This window comes from Papilio polytes, unplaced genomic scaffold (genome assembly GCF_000836215.1).
Source record: "Papilio polytes unplaced genomic scaffold, Ppol_1.0 DF823731.1, whole genome shotgun sequence".
Taxonomy (NCBI): Eukaryota; Metazoa; Arthropoda; class Insecta; order Lepidoptera; family Papilionidae; genus Papilio; species Papilio polytes.
The window spans coordinates 4,606,614-4,620,777 of NW_013525473.1; the positions used below are offsets into that span (position 1 = coordinate 4,606,614).

The 14,164-nt window shown below is 37.8% G+C and overlaps 1 protein-coding gene across 1 annotated transcript in view; it reads right to left on the minus strand.

The window, feature by feature from the left end:
- LOC106103505 (tubby-related protein 4) overlaps positions 1 to 14,164 on the minus strand; it is a 20,214-nt gene that overhangs the window by 2,998 nt on the left and 3,052 nt on the right. The window contains exons 2-11 of the mRNA XM_013283284.1: positions 6,999 to 7,163; positions 6,115 to 6,297; positions 4,693 to 4,866; positions 4,333 to 4,594; positions 2,962 to 3,062; positions 2,396 to 2,620; positions 1,985 to 2,195; positions 1,737 to 1,922; positions 1,474 to 1,595; positions 7 to 1,407 (exon numbers count right to left, since the gene is read on the minus strand). Of these exons, the coding sequence (XP_013138738.1) occupies positions 7 to 1,407; positions 1,474 to 1,595; positions 1,737 to 1,922; positions 1,985 to 2,195; positions 2,396 to 2,620; positions 2,962 to 3,062; positions 4,333 to 4,594; positions 4,693 to 4,866; positions 6,115 to 6,297; positions 6,999 to 7,163 (3,030 nt within the window). The remainder of the gene's footprint in view (positions 1 to 6; positions 1,408 to 1,473; positions 1,596 to 1,736; positions 1,923 to 1,984; positions 2,196 to 2,395; positions 2,621 to 2,961; positions 3,063 to 4,332; positions 4,595 to 4,692; positions 4,867 to 6,114; positions 6,298 to 6,998; positions 7,164 to 14,164) is intronic.

Here is a 14,164-nt window from a genome sequence, read left to right on the forward strand (position 1 = left end):
GGACCGCGACTGTCGCTTGCATTTCTCCACCGTTATAGAGAGTTCGCCCGAATCGAGGCTCCTCGATTTTCCACATTTCTTTAAGCTCGGCGTTTTGCTTTCCATTTGCTTGATGTCGTTGGTCCGGAAATGTCGCTTCGCTCTCCTGTGGCGTTTGTTATTCACCAGGACCAGTCGCCGGGGCTGCTCGCCGCGCAGGGCGGTGAGGCTGTGAGCGCGCAGCACTTGCGGGTCGACGAGGTCTAGGTAGCCCACGCTGCAGCTGCGCGTCATCGTGTCGTAGACGGGCACGCTGGCGCACACGGGGCTGATGGGCACCACGGTTGTAGTACGCTGCACTCTCATCTCGCGAGGTCTCTCGCTCAAATTGTTTATCGTTGTTTCTATGGGAGTTTCCTCGTCGATGAATTTCAAATCTTCACCCTTTTGTATATTTTTCATATTATCTGAGCGCCGCGTCATAGCATCCGGATGCACCTCGTGCTCGAAATTTTTGTTACATAAAGTTTTCAGTATTCTAGTATTAACCTCGAATGACGCCGATTCGCCACGGTTACAAATGTTTTTGCGTAATTTTGAGAGACAATTGTCCGAAACGTGGTTATCGCATTTTTTTATTGTAACCTGCCTACTGGGTTCTACGCTAAGGTTTAAATTGAAAGATTGTTGTTCGATGTTTGGTATATTATTTTTTAGGGCTACGCCATCACTGCGGACACTGTAATCGGTTCTGCCGCCGCAGAAGTCACCGCGACCTCCGCAGGTCACCGTTTGCGGGGAGGGCCTTTCGAAAATGATGTCTGTCGGCGCGACGGCATTCTTCGGGGACTGCAAGGTTGGGACTGAGCTCTCGCAGCGCAGCGGGGAGATGGCGTGCCGGTGGGGGACGCCGGCGGAGCTGTTCACCCTGCGCTCGGGCGCGGGCGCGGCGTGCCGCACGCCCGTCGAGTACACGCTCTCCGACACGTTGTTGACGGAGTCGTTCGTATCTATGTATGGGAATTCGTCGTACGATTCCGCTCGCGCTATGGATGGATTCGAATTGTTGTTATTACTGGAATAAGTTTCATTTTGAGAAAGAACATTATTTGAATTATTGATTCGGTCGTTGATGGTTAATTTCCGCCTAATGTTATTATTTGTATGCGAAGGTGAACTCGAGTCGTTTGACTGAAACACTTCTTCCTCGTCTTCGGAAAATATGTTCGGATTAAAATTCGGATCGGGATCTACTGGGTGGTCGTCCCTCAGTTCGGTTATCATTAGCGTCATTTGTCTCGGTTGCAAATGAAGCAAAGACGTTTTGTAAGTCACTTGACCCAAGTTATCAGGAACATTTTTAGCCAGCCCGTGCATTTTAAATTTGGTGCCCCAAATATTCGATGTGACTTCAACTAATCGAACATCCTGAAAGTATTAAAACAAGTGAGAAGACAAAGCGATTTCTAAAAAAGAACAAAGAAAGCAGCTTACCTCCGGCAAGGAGTCGATGTAAGCGAGTTCGTCGGGCGGGTCGTCCTTGTCACCGGACTTCCTCGCCTTGCGCCGCTCCCGGGCGCGCCTGCGTCGTTGCAGTCTGGGAGATCCTGTACAACCTACAGAACATTAGGATATAAAGATTGTGGCACATTATTTATAGTTTTCGAACACAATTGTTTTCAAAAAATAAGAAAATATATTTGAAGTTATCTAGAGACAAAATTGTAATAATGACAGCAGACCTCTGTCTGACTGACCGTCTTCTCTCTCGCTGTCGGAGGAGCAGGAGGAGTGTTGCGGCTGCGGGAGGCGGGGGCGGTGCGCGGGTGTGGCGGGGGGCGCGGGGCGCGGCGAGCGGGGCGCGGGGGAGCCGCCGGCCAGCCCCGCGCCGCTGCTGCTGCTGCTACTGCTGCTCACTGCGCACGCAGCGCCATCTGCGCACACTGCGCAATACAAATTCGTAATTTTGAAGAATAAGAAAGAGAATTTATGTGTGTGTGTGTACCTTCGGCCTGTGGGTCGAATATGACGAATTCGGGTCGTATCTTGCTGGTGCGTCTTCCCTTGAGCAGCGGTACGAGGCCGCCGAGGTGCTCCAGGTAGAGCGTGTAAGCGCCCGCCTCCTCGTCGTCGTGCCGCAGCATGGTACAGTGCAGCCGCCCGCCCGGCGGACGCGACACGAATCGCCGCAGCTCGCTCGTCTCCGGCACGTTGCACTGGCGAAAATAGGAAATGAATTAGGTGAACAAAATTATCATTCTTTGCGAAATTTGTAGGTATTGTGATGTTTACAGTTTAGAGGAAAAAATGTAGAAACGAGTCTCCAGTATCAGGGCTTTCTAAGTAGGTTTGATAGGAAATTCACGGAGCATTTATAGAATGTGATTGAAGTGTAGGTAGTCGAGTAGTGCTATACCCGTATGGTGTGTGCGAAGAGGCTGGCGAGCGCGGGCTGCAGACGCGGCGGGAGGGGCAGCGCGGCGGCGAGGCGCGCGTGGCGCAGCGCCTGCGCGGCCCGCACGCGCGCCAGCAGCTGCAGTGGCGCCACCGCACGCCACACTCGAGCCGTGCACACCGCGCCGCCCACGCCCACGAACAGACGACGCGCCGCGTGGCCCCACGTCAGCGCACTCACACGGGCCTGCACACAAAGAAATCGACACGTGCAACAAAATTAAATGAAACTCCTTTCATCGCAATAAGCCGTCTGTTTGCAAAGTATTTCATTGAATAACCCTCAACAAATTTACAAGAATCGACTGAGTTATTAGAGCAGGTGCACACGTACCAAAGCCATTTCAACTATTTAGTTGCACAACTAAAAATCGAGTAGTGTGTGCACCTATGGAGGCACACACACTACTATAAGGTCATAGCAATCAAAGCAAGACTAAACAGTTGTGAGATATTTAGTTAAGAGTTCTCTTAGTCTGATGAAGCAAATGATATCAGCAAGGTTTAGGTAAGTAAAGTGAGAAATACCTGCGTATATGGTATGGGCACAGTGTATATTAGCACCCCGGTGTCGGAGTAGAACTTGACCACATTGTTGAACGGAGGCGCTTCGGCGGACTCGTTGGTCTCTGATTACAGATAAATAATCATACGGAATGTTGTAAAATGAATTTTAGAGAATTCAGTAACGTCTTTGCAAAGACTATGGTCCTTCGCTTACATTATAGTCCCATATTTTAGCTGTTAGATAATAAAATAATATTTTATAACGATTTGATGTAATTAAGTTTACGTGACTTAAAGAAGCTTACAAACTGCTTCGTCTTTATTAAAGCGCCTCGCCTACTGCCTTTGATGCGAAGCTACATAAAGATTATGAAAGAAGTCTCGTTTATTGTCCAATATGTGCACGCGGACAAAGTATACGAGCTATTGTATAGTCGCGACGCTCTCGCTGCCGAGACATAAAACGTGAACGGCGAATTTACGAGCCCGTGAGTCGTGATCGTAAATCTTTCCTGCAGATTGAAAGAACCTTCGCCCGGTCCGTTCCTGTCATTTATAGGGTTGTCAAATATGATTTCTAAAAATACACAAAAGCTTCCTTTATTGTCGAAACATTGTTTTATTTGCGACTAACCACATTTATCATGTGTAAGAGAGTATTTACTTTTCACCAATATGACTTTAAACGGGGTGGGATAACCGCTACTGATCAAGTTTTTAGAATATCACAGGGATCGTAAAACTAAATATAAAAATGATTGTCATTTTCAAATAGTTTCCAAAAACGAACAAGTAAATTATTAAATTATTTCGTTTGCACAATCCTGTCAGGGGTGGACCTTTCAACATAAATATTTCACTACGGATACATTATTCATTCACCGGGTATCCCGACGGAGTTGAAGAAATCATAGGTGCGATACGAAATATACATATTATTCACAAGTGATATCAAGAGATCGCAAGGTTATTTTAATTATTTTTTTTTCATTAAATGTGAGATACAAAGAGATGGGTAAATTATTATGTTCTGTGATATATTAATATCTTAAAAACATTAAATAAATAGTAACGCAAGATTAATCAAAGAGATGCCGAGATCGCGTACTTTAATTACTAATCCAATTTCTCAGAAACCGTAATGAGCTACAAGAAAACATTTCGCATTTCGAACATAATTATCTATTTAATTAACTTATATAACAATAGGTAAAGACTTTTCATTTAATACCATATCTTATTATAGTTACCATAATACTTTTGGTAAACGGTAATTGTTATACCATAAACGCGTGGTGGCGTAACAAACACCAGTTTTAATTTACAAATAAATCGTTTTAGTTACCAAAATAATTCTCAATATTGTCCAGCAGTTATGCAGACATAACTCACCCGCATTCAAGGTCCCCGCAACTGCGAGCAATTCTCGTGAATTTGCCCACTCCATGGCCAGCGTGCTGCCCCTGAGGCCAGTGGTCACACGCACTGGACTAACGTCGTCATGGCCATGTAAAAGCACTATCTCTCCGTTGCCCAGCGCGACGGCCAGCACGTGGCCACCGCTACTTTCACCACCCTCTTCACCCTCCTCCATCTTAAATTTCTCGCATGACCACGCCATAGATGTTATGCCACCTTCAGCTACCAGTTGCACCTAAGGGAGACTTTGATTTTACTCGTAATCCTAGGTAAGCGACAAGATGCCATACATCCCTAGCATAAAATTTTCATAATTTTCTCTATGGTTCTAACCTGTGACACCATAGCGCCGTGCACGTCCATAACGACGAGCTGCGCGGAGGCAGTACCAAGGTACACTTGACCGTCGTCAGGCGTCCAACAGCCGCACGTGATCCTCGCGTCCAGCGACAGCATCGAAGACCAGTAGCGCTGACCGGCCACCGAGCCCACCAACACGAAGCCATCCTAAGAAATTTAGAAAATCAATTTGCTAAATTAAAAACTACAGTGAGGTTACAGTATTATAATAAACTAGCTTTAACGCGCGACTTCGTGAGCGTGGCATAAAAAAAAACAAAAGTAAGTACCCTATGTGTTCTTCCAGGGTATCCTCTACATCTATGCCAAATTTTATCGAGATCCACTTTGCCGTTTAGGCTACAAACTCTTACAAACAAACATCCATCCATCCAACTAAACTTTCTCATTTATAATATTAGTAAGATTCAGTGGTTCTTACAAAAGATTTTTTTGTTCACTATTAGTTTGTACTACCATGTATAACTAATAAATCAAAACCAGTGTAAGTTCCAAGTAACAGTTTACATAACGTTGCCCTTAGCAAGTTCACCTTAGCATATTTGATGGGTACGTTTTCAAAGATATCAAATAACGTCAGCGGGGCTCGGAGGAAGCCTTTCAGCAAATTGCAGACACGTTTTCGTCGGCTTGTCCTTTCGCCCCTTTATATTACGTAGCTCAGGCTGTATATAGTTTTCGTCACTAATATTCAAGGAATTACTTATTCATGTTTATACATTTTGGACGAAAGCTTTTGTAGGTTACCTCGTGTAATGACAGTTGTAAAATATAACATATCTTAAATCAAATTATGATGACTTTATAACATAAAATAACAATTGAAATGTTATTATCGGTTTGTTGAACTCATGCAAACGATAACGTCAATTAAGGAATAACACAAAGGTAAGCCTCGAATAGTAATTCGACTTGATAACTGTCTAAAGGGACATTTATTGGGCACGTTTCAATGAGAAAACAAAGGAACAATTTGATTATTATAGGAGCTAAGTTAAACAATTTCATAATTATAATACCGACCCCCGGCGACAGCGGTAAAGGGACTTTGAGGTAAATATTCCTTTACATTCAGTTTTCCCTGTCATTTGAATTATTATAACGTTTGTTTGACATATACTATCAAATTTAGGCCGTTATTTACGTAACTTAGGCATTTTTTTCTGAGGTGATTTTACCTCATAATTAATTTTGGGGTTCCTAGAAAGTTTATTTTAAACGAATGCAAAAAGAAAGAGGCTGTGAATCGATCTGTATGTTTTACTCAAAATTATACATGACCAGGGAATTTTACAGGAGTATTGATTTAATTGCAATTTGAGAATCCTTATTTAGTAATGGGGATCTGATTAAGATCTAGAATGAGTATTATGTAATTAAACGGAAAAACCTTACCTGGTAACAAATAAGGGCCATTCTTCCATCATGAGACCAGGAGAAGTGTGTGACAGGTGTGCTCCTGTCATTTATGAGCTCGATGCTCCATCGGCCTTCGTATTTGATCCATACGAAGATGACGCCCGAACTGTCGCACGACGCCAACTTCTGATATGGTTCGTTCCATTTCACAAGAATTACCTTAAAGAAAACAAATGCTAAAAACAAAGATACCTCCGGTATACAAACTCATATAATGGCTAAAACAAACTAATGGGCTACAACAGTTGACACTAGAATTTTTAATCTATCTCATTCATAATGAAACCATAATTTTCCTATCTACCCTTACTTTTATTGAAATACTGTAGAGTAATAATGAAAATATTTTTTTTTATAACATAAGGAGGCAAACGAGCAAGCGGCCACTTGTAACCGCCAAAATGGCGAAGCGACCGCTGCCCATAGACATCCGCAATTGCAGATGCGTTGCCTACCCTTATACGACGGAGGAGGAGACGCATATAAAGAGGATATTTCCCCTTCCTATGCATATTCTCCACCGTCAAATCCACTTCCTCTTCCCAACCTCTCCTTAAAAGAAAAGGGTGGTAAAGAGAAAGGGACTTAAATTAGGCCTCCGGCACCACACTCATCAGACGAAACACGGAATTGCTTCCATTTCACGCCTGTCTTCTGTGTGGTCGTGGTTTTTAAGGTTTACCAGTTTGAGCTAGAATGTAAACACTAATTCGATTATTACTACTAACGATTCCGTAATGTTTATTACCCTGAATAATTGAAGTTGGTGATTAACGTCTTAGGCTTGGGATCTAAGTATTCCGACAAAGTATAAAGAGATGAAGTGGTTTAAAAGAAAATGTTTCTCTTGGTATACTTACATCAGATCTATGCCCACGTAGGTTGTAGTTGGTACGCAGCGGTAGCTCGTGTTGCCGCCGCGCGTGTGATGACGTAAAAGTCACGCCGACCACTCCACGCACGTTGCCCGTCGCCAACCAACCCTCTTGGTAGTAATTGTTGCGGTTCAACTTCCAACCTTCCTCCTATAACAAAAGGTTCTAATTATACTACCGAGCCACTTGGAATGCGATGTCGATCCCTAACTTGTTAAGTCGGTGTCTACGGTTGAAGTTCGTGAGGGAAAACTTTGTGTGAAATCGTATCCCTTTTGTAGTGTTTTTGAAAACTTGTATGTGATATCTTTTGTTGCTTTTATCAAAGGCAATACTTAACTTAAGTGTTTCTTTAAACTGTGGAAGTGTTATTTTAAGTATTTTGGATGTATTGAGCATGGAAAAAGGAATAAAAGTATGCTGTAATTTACACCAAAAACATGAATTTCCAAATAAAACAAATTTCGATTTTGCAAACTTTTAAAGAAAAAGATACAACTTAGTACTTCAAGTGACTCGAATTGTTCTTTATTTTGTAACAATCACGCTATAAGTTATAAATAACTAATACTTGAGCGTTCTATGAATGAATACCTAAAACAACTCGAGGTTGTATATCGTACTGAGAGCCACCCTAAACCCCTTTAAGAGTAACTAAGCTCGAGGGCTCTCTCGGGTACCTCGGCTCGTGCTGTTACTTCGTTTATTACGAGATTAGACAAACAATCCGGTAGATTGTGTGGATCTACAATTCTACGTCACGATTCTATGGAAAGCTGGCAGTCTTCAAACAAACCAAGTAAACATGTACTACCGAAATAAATGTTCAATCAACCTCGAATTCTTGCTTTATCCAGCAGTACTTCAGAATTATTTTAAATCTATTTGGTTAATTAACTAATACCTCATTTGTAATCAAAAACATGATTAGATTTTTTTTTTCGTAAAAATTTAGGATTAAACACAAAAATTTCGTACTTTACCACGCGTTACAAATTTAATGTCACATTGAAAGTAATTTATATTTAAAATGAATAAGTTTGATAAAAAAAAAAACCGTTTCCTGATTGTATGAAAGACAAAGATTGTAATATATTCCATTGAAAGATGTCAGTGCTCAATTTACCTAATTTGATGCTTGAGAGCCTTTAAGCGTGTGGACTGACATAAAACTGGTGCGGCCCAGATTGATTGGCATCCTTCGGGAACCGCAAATATCCCGCAATGACCTAAATATTAAAACTGGTATCCAATATTGAACTTATAACCTAAAACTTGTTTACTTAAAATGTCAATCAGACAAATTATTTATTAAATAATACATTTTCCACGACAAAATTTCACAATGAAAAGATTTTCATGGTCGTAGATTTTATTGTTGAAATTCCCTACTTAAACACAATAACTGACAACAGTTTTTTTACAAGATATAAAATTATGTGTAGAATAAGAGTAAAACATAAGTATAATGGCCAGTTTCGTAGCTTCGTTTAACCATTCTTTAGTGTTTTTGTTTCGATAACTTCATGAAATGGTTTTCCAAACTTAACTTGAGTTTTACTCCTATGAAACATAACACTAATGAATCGCTAGGTTATAAGTGAAAACTTAAAACTTCAGAAACCCAGCATAAGTGAGTTATAAACAAATACTTGCTATATGAAAAGCCTATTCTATAAAATATAATGTATTTTGATAAGGGTCCGTTTACTGGCGACGTGGGTCAAGTAAATTTGTATATAACAACTTATTTCACTCAGGCGACGCGAGGCAGTAACCAGCGGCCATTGTGTCCGGGGACAAACAATGGAGATTGCAATTTAGGATAGCGGAATAATGTGCGAAGATGCATATTATGTTTTTTCTTTCCTGAAACTGCTATTTTTTATCCTTGCTGATTAAAAACCTTTTATTAAGCTAACAAAACGTATCTGGGAAACGAAATTATCAAATCATCTAATGGACGCTAGTTTTACTGTGGTACGGAGACATTATTAGAATATGTCCAAAATAAGTAAAGTGAACAGTGTTTTTAGAAACGAAACTGGGATATTTTCTGCTCAGTTTAATATTCACATAACTAATTGAATGTCCATATAAAAAACTACAAACAGTACTTATTATTTGTAAAGATTAAAAATCTCAGCTCCAAGTTATCACTATAATTCATAACCTCGTAGGCGTTGAAAATGAAGGTAAACATAGTAAGCATGTCATCAAAAAGGATTGGCATGGGGGACCGGAGATGGAAGTTGCAATTGCCAATTAGCGAAATATTACCAATGCAGGCTCTTCCATTAACCCCTTCATCGAGCCAATTAAGACCGACGCCGCATCTCCCAGGGGAACTTCGGAAATATTTTGTTTTAAAAGCAGGATTAAATCGATCATGAAACGGAAATAAGTAAATAAAAACCATGGGCGTTAAAAAAATAGTCAAATTGAAATTGCTTTCTTTTTAATGATAAAGGAAAAAGCATAAAAATCTTCCGGCAGAAATGATTATGTTTCATGATTTTTTTCCCTAAAAAATGGCGTATCTTTCTACTTCATTAAGCAAAAGTTTTTTAAATTTACTTGAATAATACTTTACTTTGATGTTTCAGTAAGTAATGGAGAAGCGTTAATTTTAATTTTATGTCTTACTCCTGAATGTTTTATTTTATTATCTTAACTTTAATTGCCTCGTAATTAATTTGTAGATCGAGTAACTCGTAATAAGAATTAATAGCGAGTCTACAGACTGCTATGTTTGTTTTAGTTTAATTATTATGATCTGTATTTTTTTTATTTCATATAATTCTCTTAATAGACATCTTAGTAACAATAATGGGGAGAATAAATATCAAAAGGAAAAAGGCTTGTAAAAATTATCGCGCGTTATAGTTATTTTTCCCTAATATATTTAATATCAGCATAATGTGTTCTTGGAGGTTTACACAAGGCCTAAGACGAACTATTTTTTCTTTCCTTTAAAAGGGTATAAAAACCAAACTTCAAATTGTATCAATAGAACGTAATAGAATCGATTTCGAAAATCGTTAACCATTTTAAACGATACAAGCAATTATAAGTGAAACCATTGAATAAAGTAGTTATGTAATGATCCGCGTGCGGTCGGGGACTAGAGCACGGGGCCCCAGGCTGTTAGCGATTATAAAGCACTCATTGTCAACGTTCGACCGAATTAACGAAATGAATCCTGTACGTTAATAGCTTTATAAATGACATTATAACCTAGCAACAATAATCTTCCTACGTCTGAGTTAAGTTAAGAGGGGATATTACAATTCAACGTGTAAAATACATGATGGAAATATCTGATTTTGTTACCTTATCTGACAGTGACGTCATTTTTAAACTATCAGAGCCTCTATAAGTCAGTGGTGGGACAGGCCCTAGGCCTTTGTTTAGTCATTAATCAATTTGTTTAGCGTTAACGTAAACAAAATAACCTGTTCATTGGATTATGCAAACAAAGGTACCATTTCAGTATTGTATAATCTGTGGTAACTATTTTTGAACCTATAAAGCATTTTGTAATATTTAGGTCTATCTTAGCCTACTATTAGGCCTTCCGATAACGCTAATTATCTGTGACTTAACTTTATAACTTGATATTTGTAAGTTATTTTTACTACTTTAAATAAAAGTTACCGCAATATTGTTCTGACCATTTTATTGCAGAGAACGAGCGGGAGAAATAAAATTAAAAACTTCAAATCCATTTCTTTACTACTTATAGTTTCGTTTAGTAATCCAGTAACAAATTAAAAAATTGTAATTAAAAACTCGAAACCGGTATTAAGACTCTTTTAAATAATTGTAACTGCATTATTTTTAATAAAAGACAGTCTTTAAATATTGTATGCAATAAGTATTGAAATAAAGCATACGAAAAATTGCAACTTTTTGCCGCTTTTACTGATTTATTTTATATGTTGATGATAAAATAATTATTACATTGTGTCTACATTGCTTAGTAGCATCTGTGTTACTTATACCATCTCTTTCTCTCTCTTCACAAAAAAGGAGAGATAGCAATAGTGTAGTTCAAATTAATAGTTACCTATAACCTGGCCTTGACCTCACTGAATGCTTGTAATGCTTGAATGCTGCAAATATATGGAAATAAAAATTTCATGCCACTTAAAATTTGCAAGTAACTGTTTTACATGTACCCACAATTATACATTTAAAAGGCTGGAAGTAACGAATAAAAAAAAATGACTTTAAAGTTGCAAATAGGTTTAACATTAATACAAGAACATCTCAAAATACCTAATTTGGTATTCTACCTGAATATTCTATTGTAAATGTTATGGAATGTACCAAGAATAAACGTGGTAACTACTCGTACAACGGAATTAAAGTTGTTCTTGGAAATGGAAAAAAGGGGTTTGTCATCTATCTCATGTATGTTGAAAAATAGAGATCAGTCTTCAAAGTGAAGGGTTACGTTATCAGTGTTTTCTGATACATTTGTTGCTTTTGCGTATAAGAATAAGGATGACTGCAAAATTACAGCTAGTATAATTTTAGTCGTAATTTCGGATTGCTTGATAACGTTTCTAATGTAAGTTCAGTTACAGAATACATAAAGGAAAGCAATCTACACTTTGTTAATCGTAATAAACCTTGTTAAACAAGGACCAAAGCACCGAAACAGGACTCGGTCAAAGGTCATTATATCCATATTTGATTGTACACCTCAAAGAGCTTTGGGTAATGGTTTCCAAAGATTATTCGTTAGTTTTGCGTCTCGCATTAAGGTCAACATTTTGTTCATAACGCCTACAAACGAGCGAAAGGAAAGGCGTTACCTAAAATACACATTTTCTATAGTAATAGACATAAAATTCATATAAAATAAATTGTGTTTCACGTAATTGCGAGTCCTGAATTCGATTTATTGTTATACAAACTATATCAATCTTAAACTATATAAATGGCCTATATTAAACCTTGAAGAAAAAGGCCCTTTTATATTTAGTTTTGTCCGGGCAAGCAGCCAAAGCAGGCAAATAAGTCCTCGACTTACTTAAACCTTGAAAACATGGCTTAACGACAATTATATTAATGGAATTTCAAATCAACTGGTACCAAATGTAAATTTAGTACAACTATTTAATCTATTCAAATTTTGAAATCCTTTGTAACTCATCATTTTAATTACTCTAAAGATAAAGCCTTACGTAATGATCGAAGTATTAAGCCTATTCACCGTCAACTAAACTAATTAAAAACAAAGCTAAGCTAAGAGATATAAAACTAATCTATGCGAGCTAAACTAATATTAATAATAATCTTAACTAAACGTAAACATTTATATGTTATTTATGAAATTTAGTACGCTTATTTGCGCCCTTAATTCGAACATGACAATTGCCTAAGCCAATGACAGATTTAGAACAATGTCCAGTTACCTAAAAGTAAAATTTGTTTTTTACTTTTTAAGGTTAAATGTAGATAATGTATTGAAATAGTTAAAAGTAACTTTTTAATAGCATAAATATACTATACAAGCTACAAGAGACCCTTTTAAGTTGACTAAATGTAACGAAGTTGCGTACACTACAAGCGGTAATTAAATATGGGCTTCCCTTTCATCGCTATACCTAGGGTGCCTGAGTTAGTCATCCAACAATAAGCATTCGTAAGTAACTGACACCCTTTGATGTACATTTGTATAGAAGCCTCTGGTTGAACAGTACAGATTCTTAAGTTTAAATGCTTTTGCAGTAATTGACAACATTCTCTTTAGTGAATTTTATAATGTTTGTCAGGGAAAGACGTGTAAAATGGAAGACCACAGATTCCTTAGCCGAAATGAAAAGAATTCTGTGGTCTTCCTTTCTACCCGGACATCTTGTAGAACACTTCAATTGTACATTTAAATGATTTTATGCGTTAGTTTTTTATAAATTTCCTTTTGTCTAATTCTTGCCTTAGTTTACCGTCATTTATTCTCAACTACAGACAAATTAATGTGTTTACTAATACAATATTTGGTCTGTTCCGATTAAAACAAACATATTGTTTGTTTTCGCTCAATACCATTTTACTAAGACAAACAATCATCGATCTGATGTCACGTAAAAACATCCTTTTGAAATTCGCGTCAATCGATTTGAAGCATCAACAGCCTATTGGTTAAGAGTACAGATTTCCGATCACGTGGTCGAGGGTTCGAAGTCCGTCATTTGACTATTGTCGTAAACCTGGAGATTAGTTGGAATGGTACAAGAAATATTAGTAAATCATCAAAACTCGGTTAATATTAAAAAAATACTATAAAGTGTTTTCCACTAAAACATCTGTATTTACAAAAAAATGTTACCGTACCTCTGATTCTATTTAGAACATAGATAGTTTTGTCTTGATACTTTACACAGTAAGAACCCATCATTAAACAAACGGTGTTCATTGAAAAATTCATGATTCACAGTTTCCATCGACAAAGTATTGAAATTAATAGACTATGAATGGCTAGATAATTAAAAAATGCATGTAGAATAAATGGAAGTATAGAGAATATGAATCTAACTAATCATCAACGAGCAAATGAAAGACTAACCCTAAATACTGCACGTTAGAGAAAACATACATTTACTAGCTTTTGCCCGCGACTCCGTCCACTTGGAATTACAAAAAAACAAAAGTGCGTAGTCTATGCTTTCTTCTAGATTATCCTGTACGTCTATGCCAAATTTTGTCGAGATCCATTCAACCGTTTAGACTACAAACTGTAATAAACATCCAGTCAGCCATATAAACTTTCGCATTTACACTATTAGTAAGATTAGCGTATTCTGACTTTAAAATAAATCGCATGATTCTTTTTAATTCTAACAGCAGTATAACTAAAAGCAATCTGTATAAATTTATTAAATTCTCCGTACATTAAGTGTAGTTTCGAATGTTTTTTTTTTCGGTTTGAGCAAATCGAAAATAGGTCAAGTTACAAATCGACTTCTGAATTTCGTATTTTTTCCCTCCCAACCAAACCTAGAAATTGAATAGGAATGTCGTCAAATCGGTCGGACGGTAAAGTGCAAGAAGGTTAACCCTTTTCTTGTTAGTGTATCTGTAGAGATACATCAAAATTTAAAAAAATCTAGTGCTTTTATTTTTTAGTTAATCTTTGATAT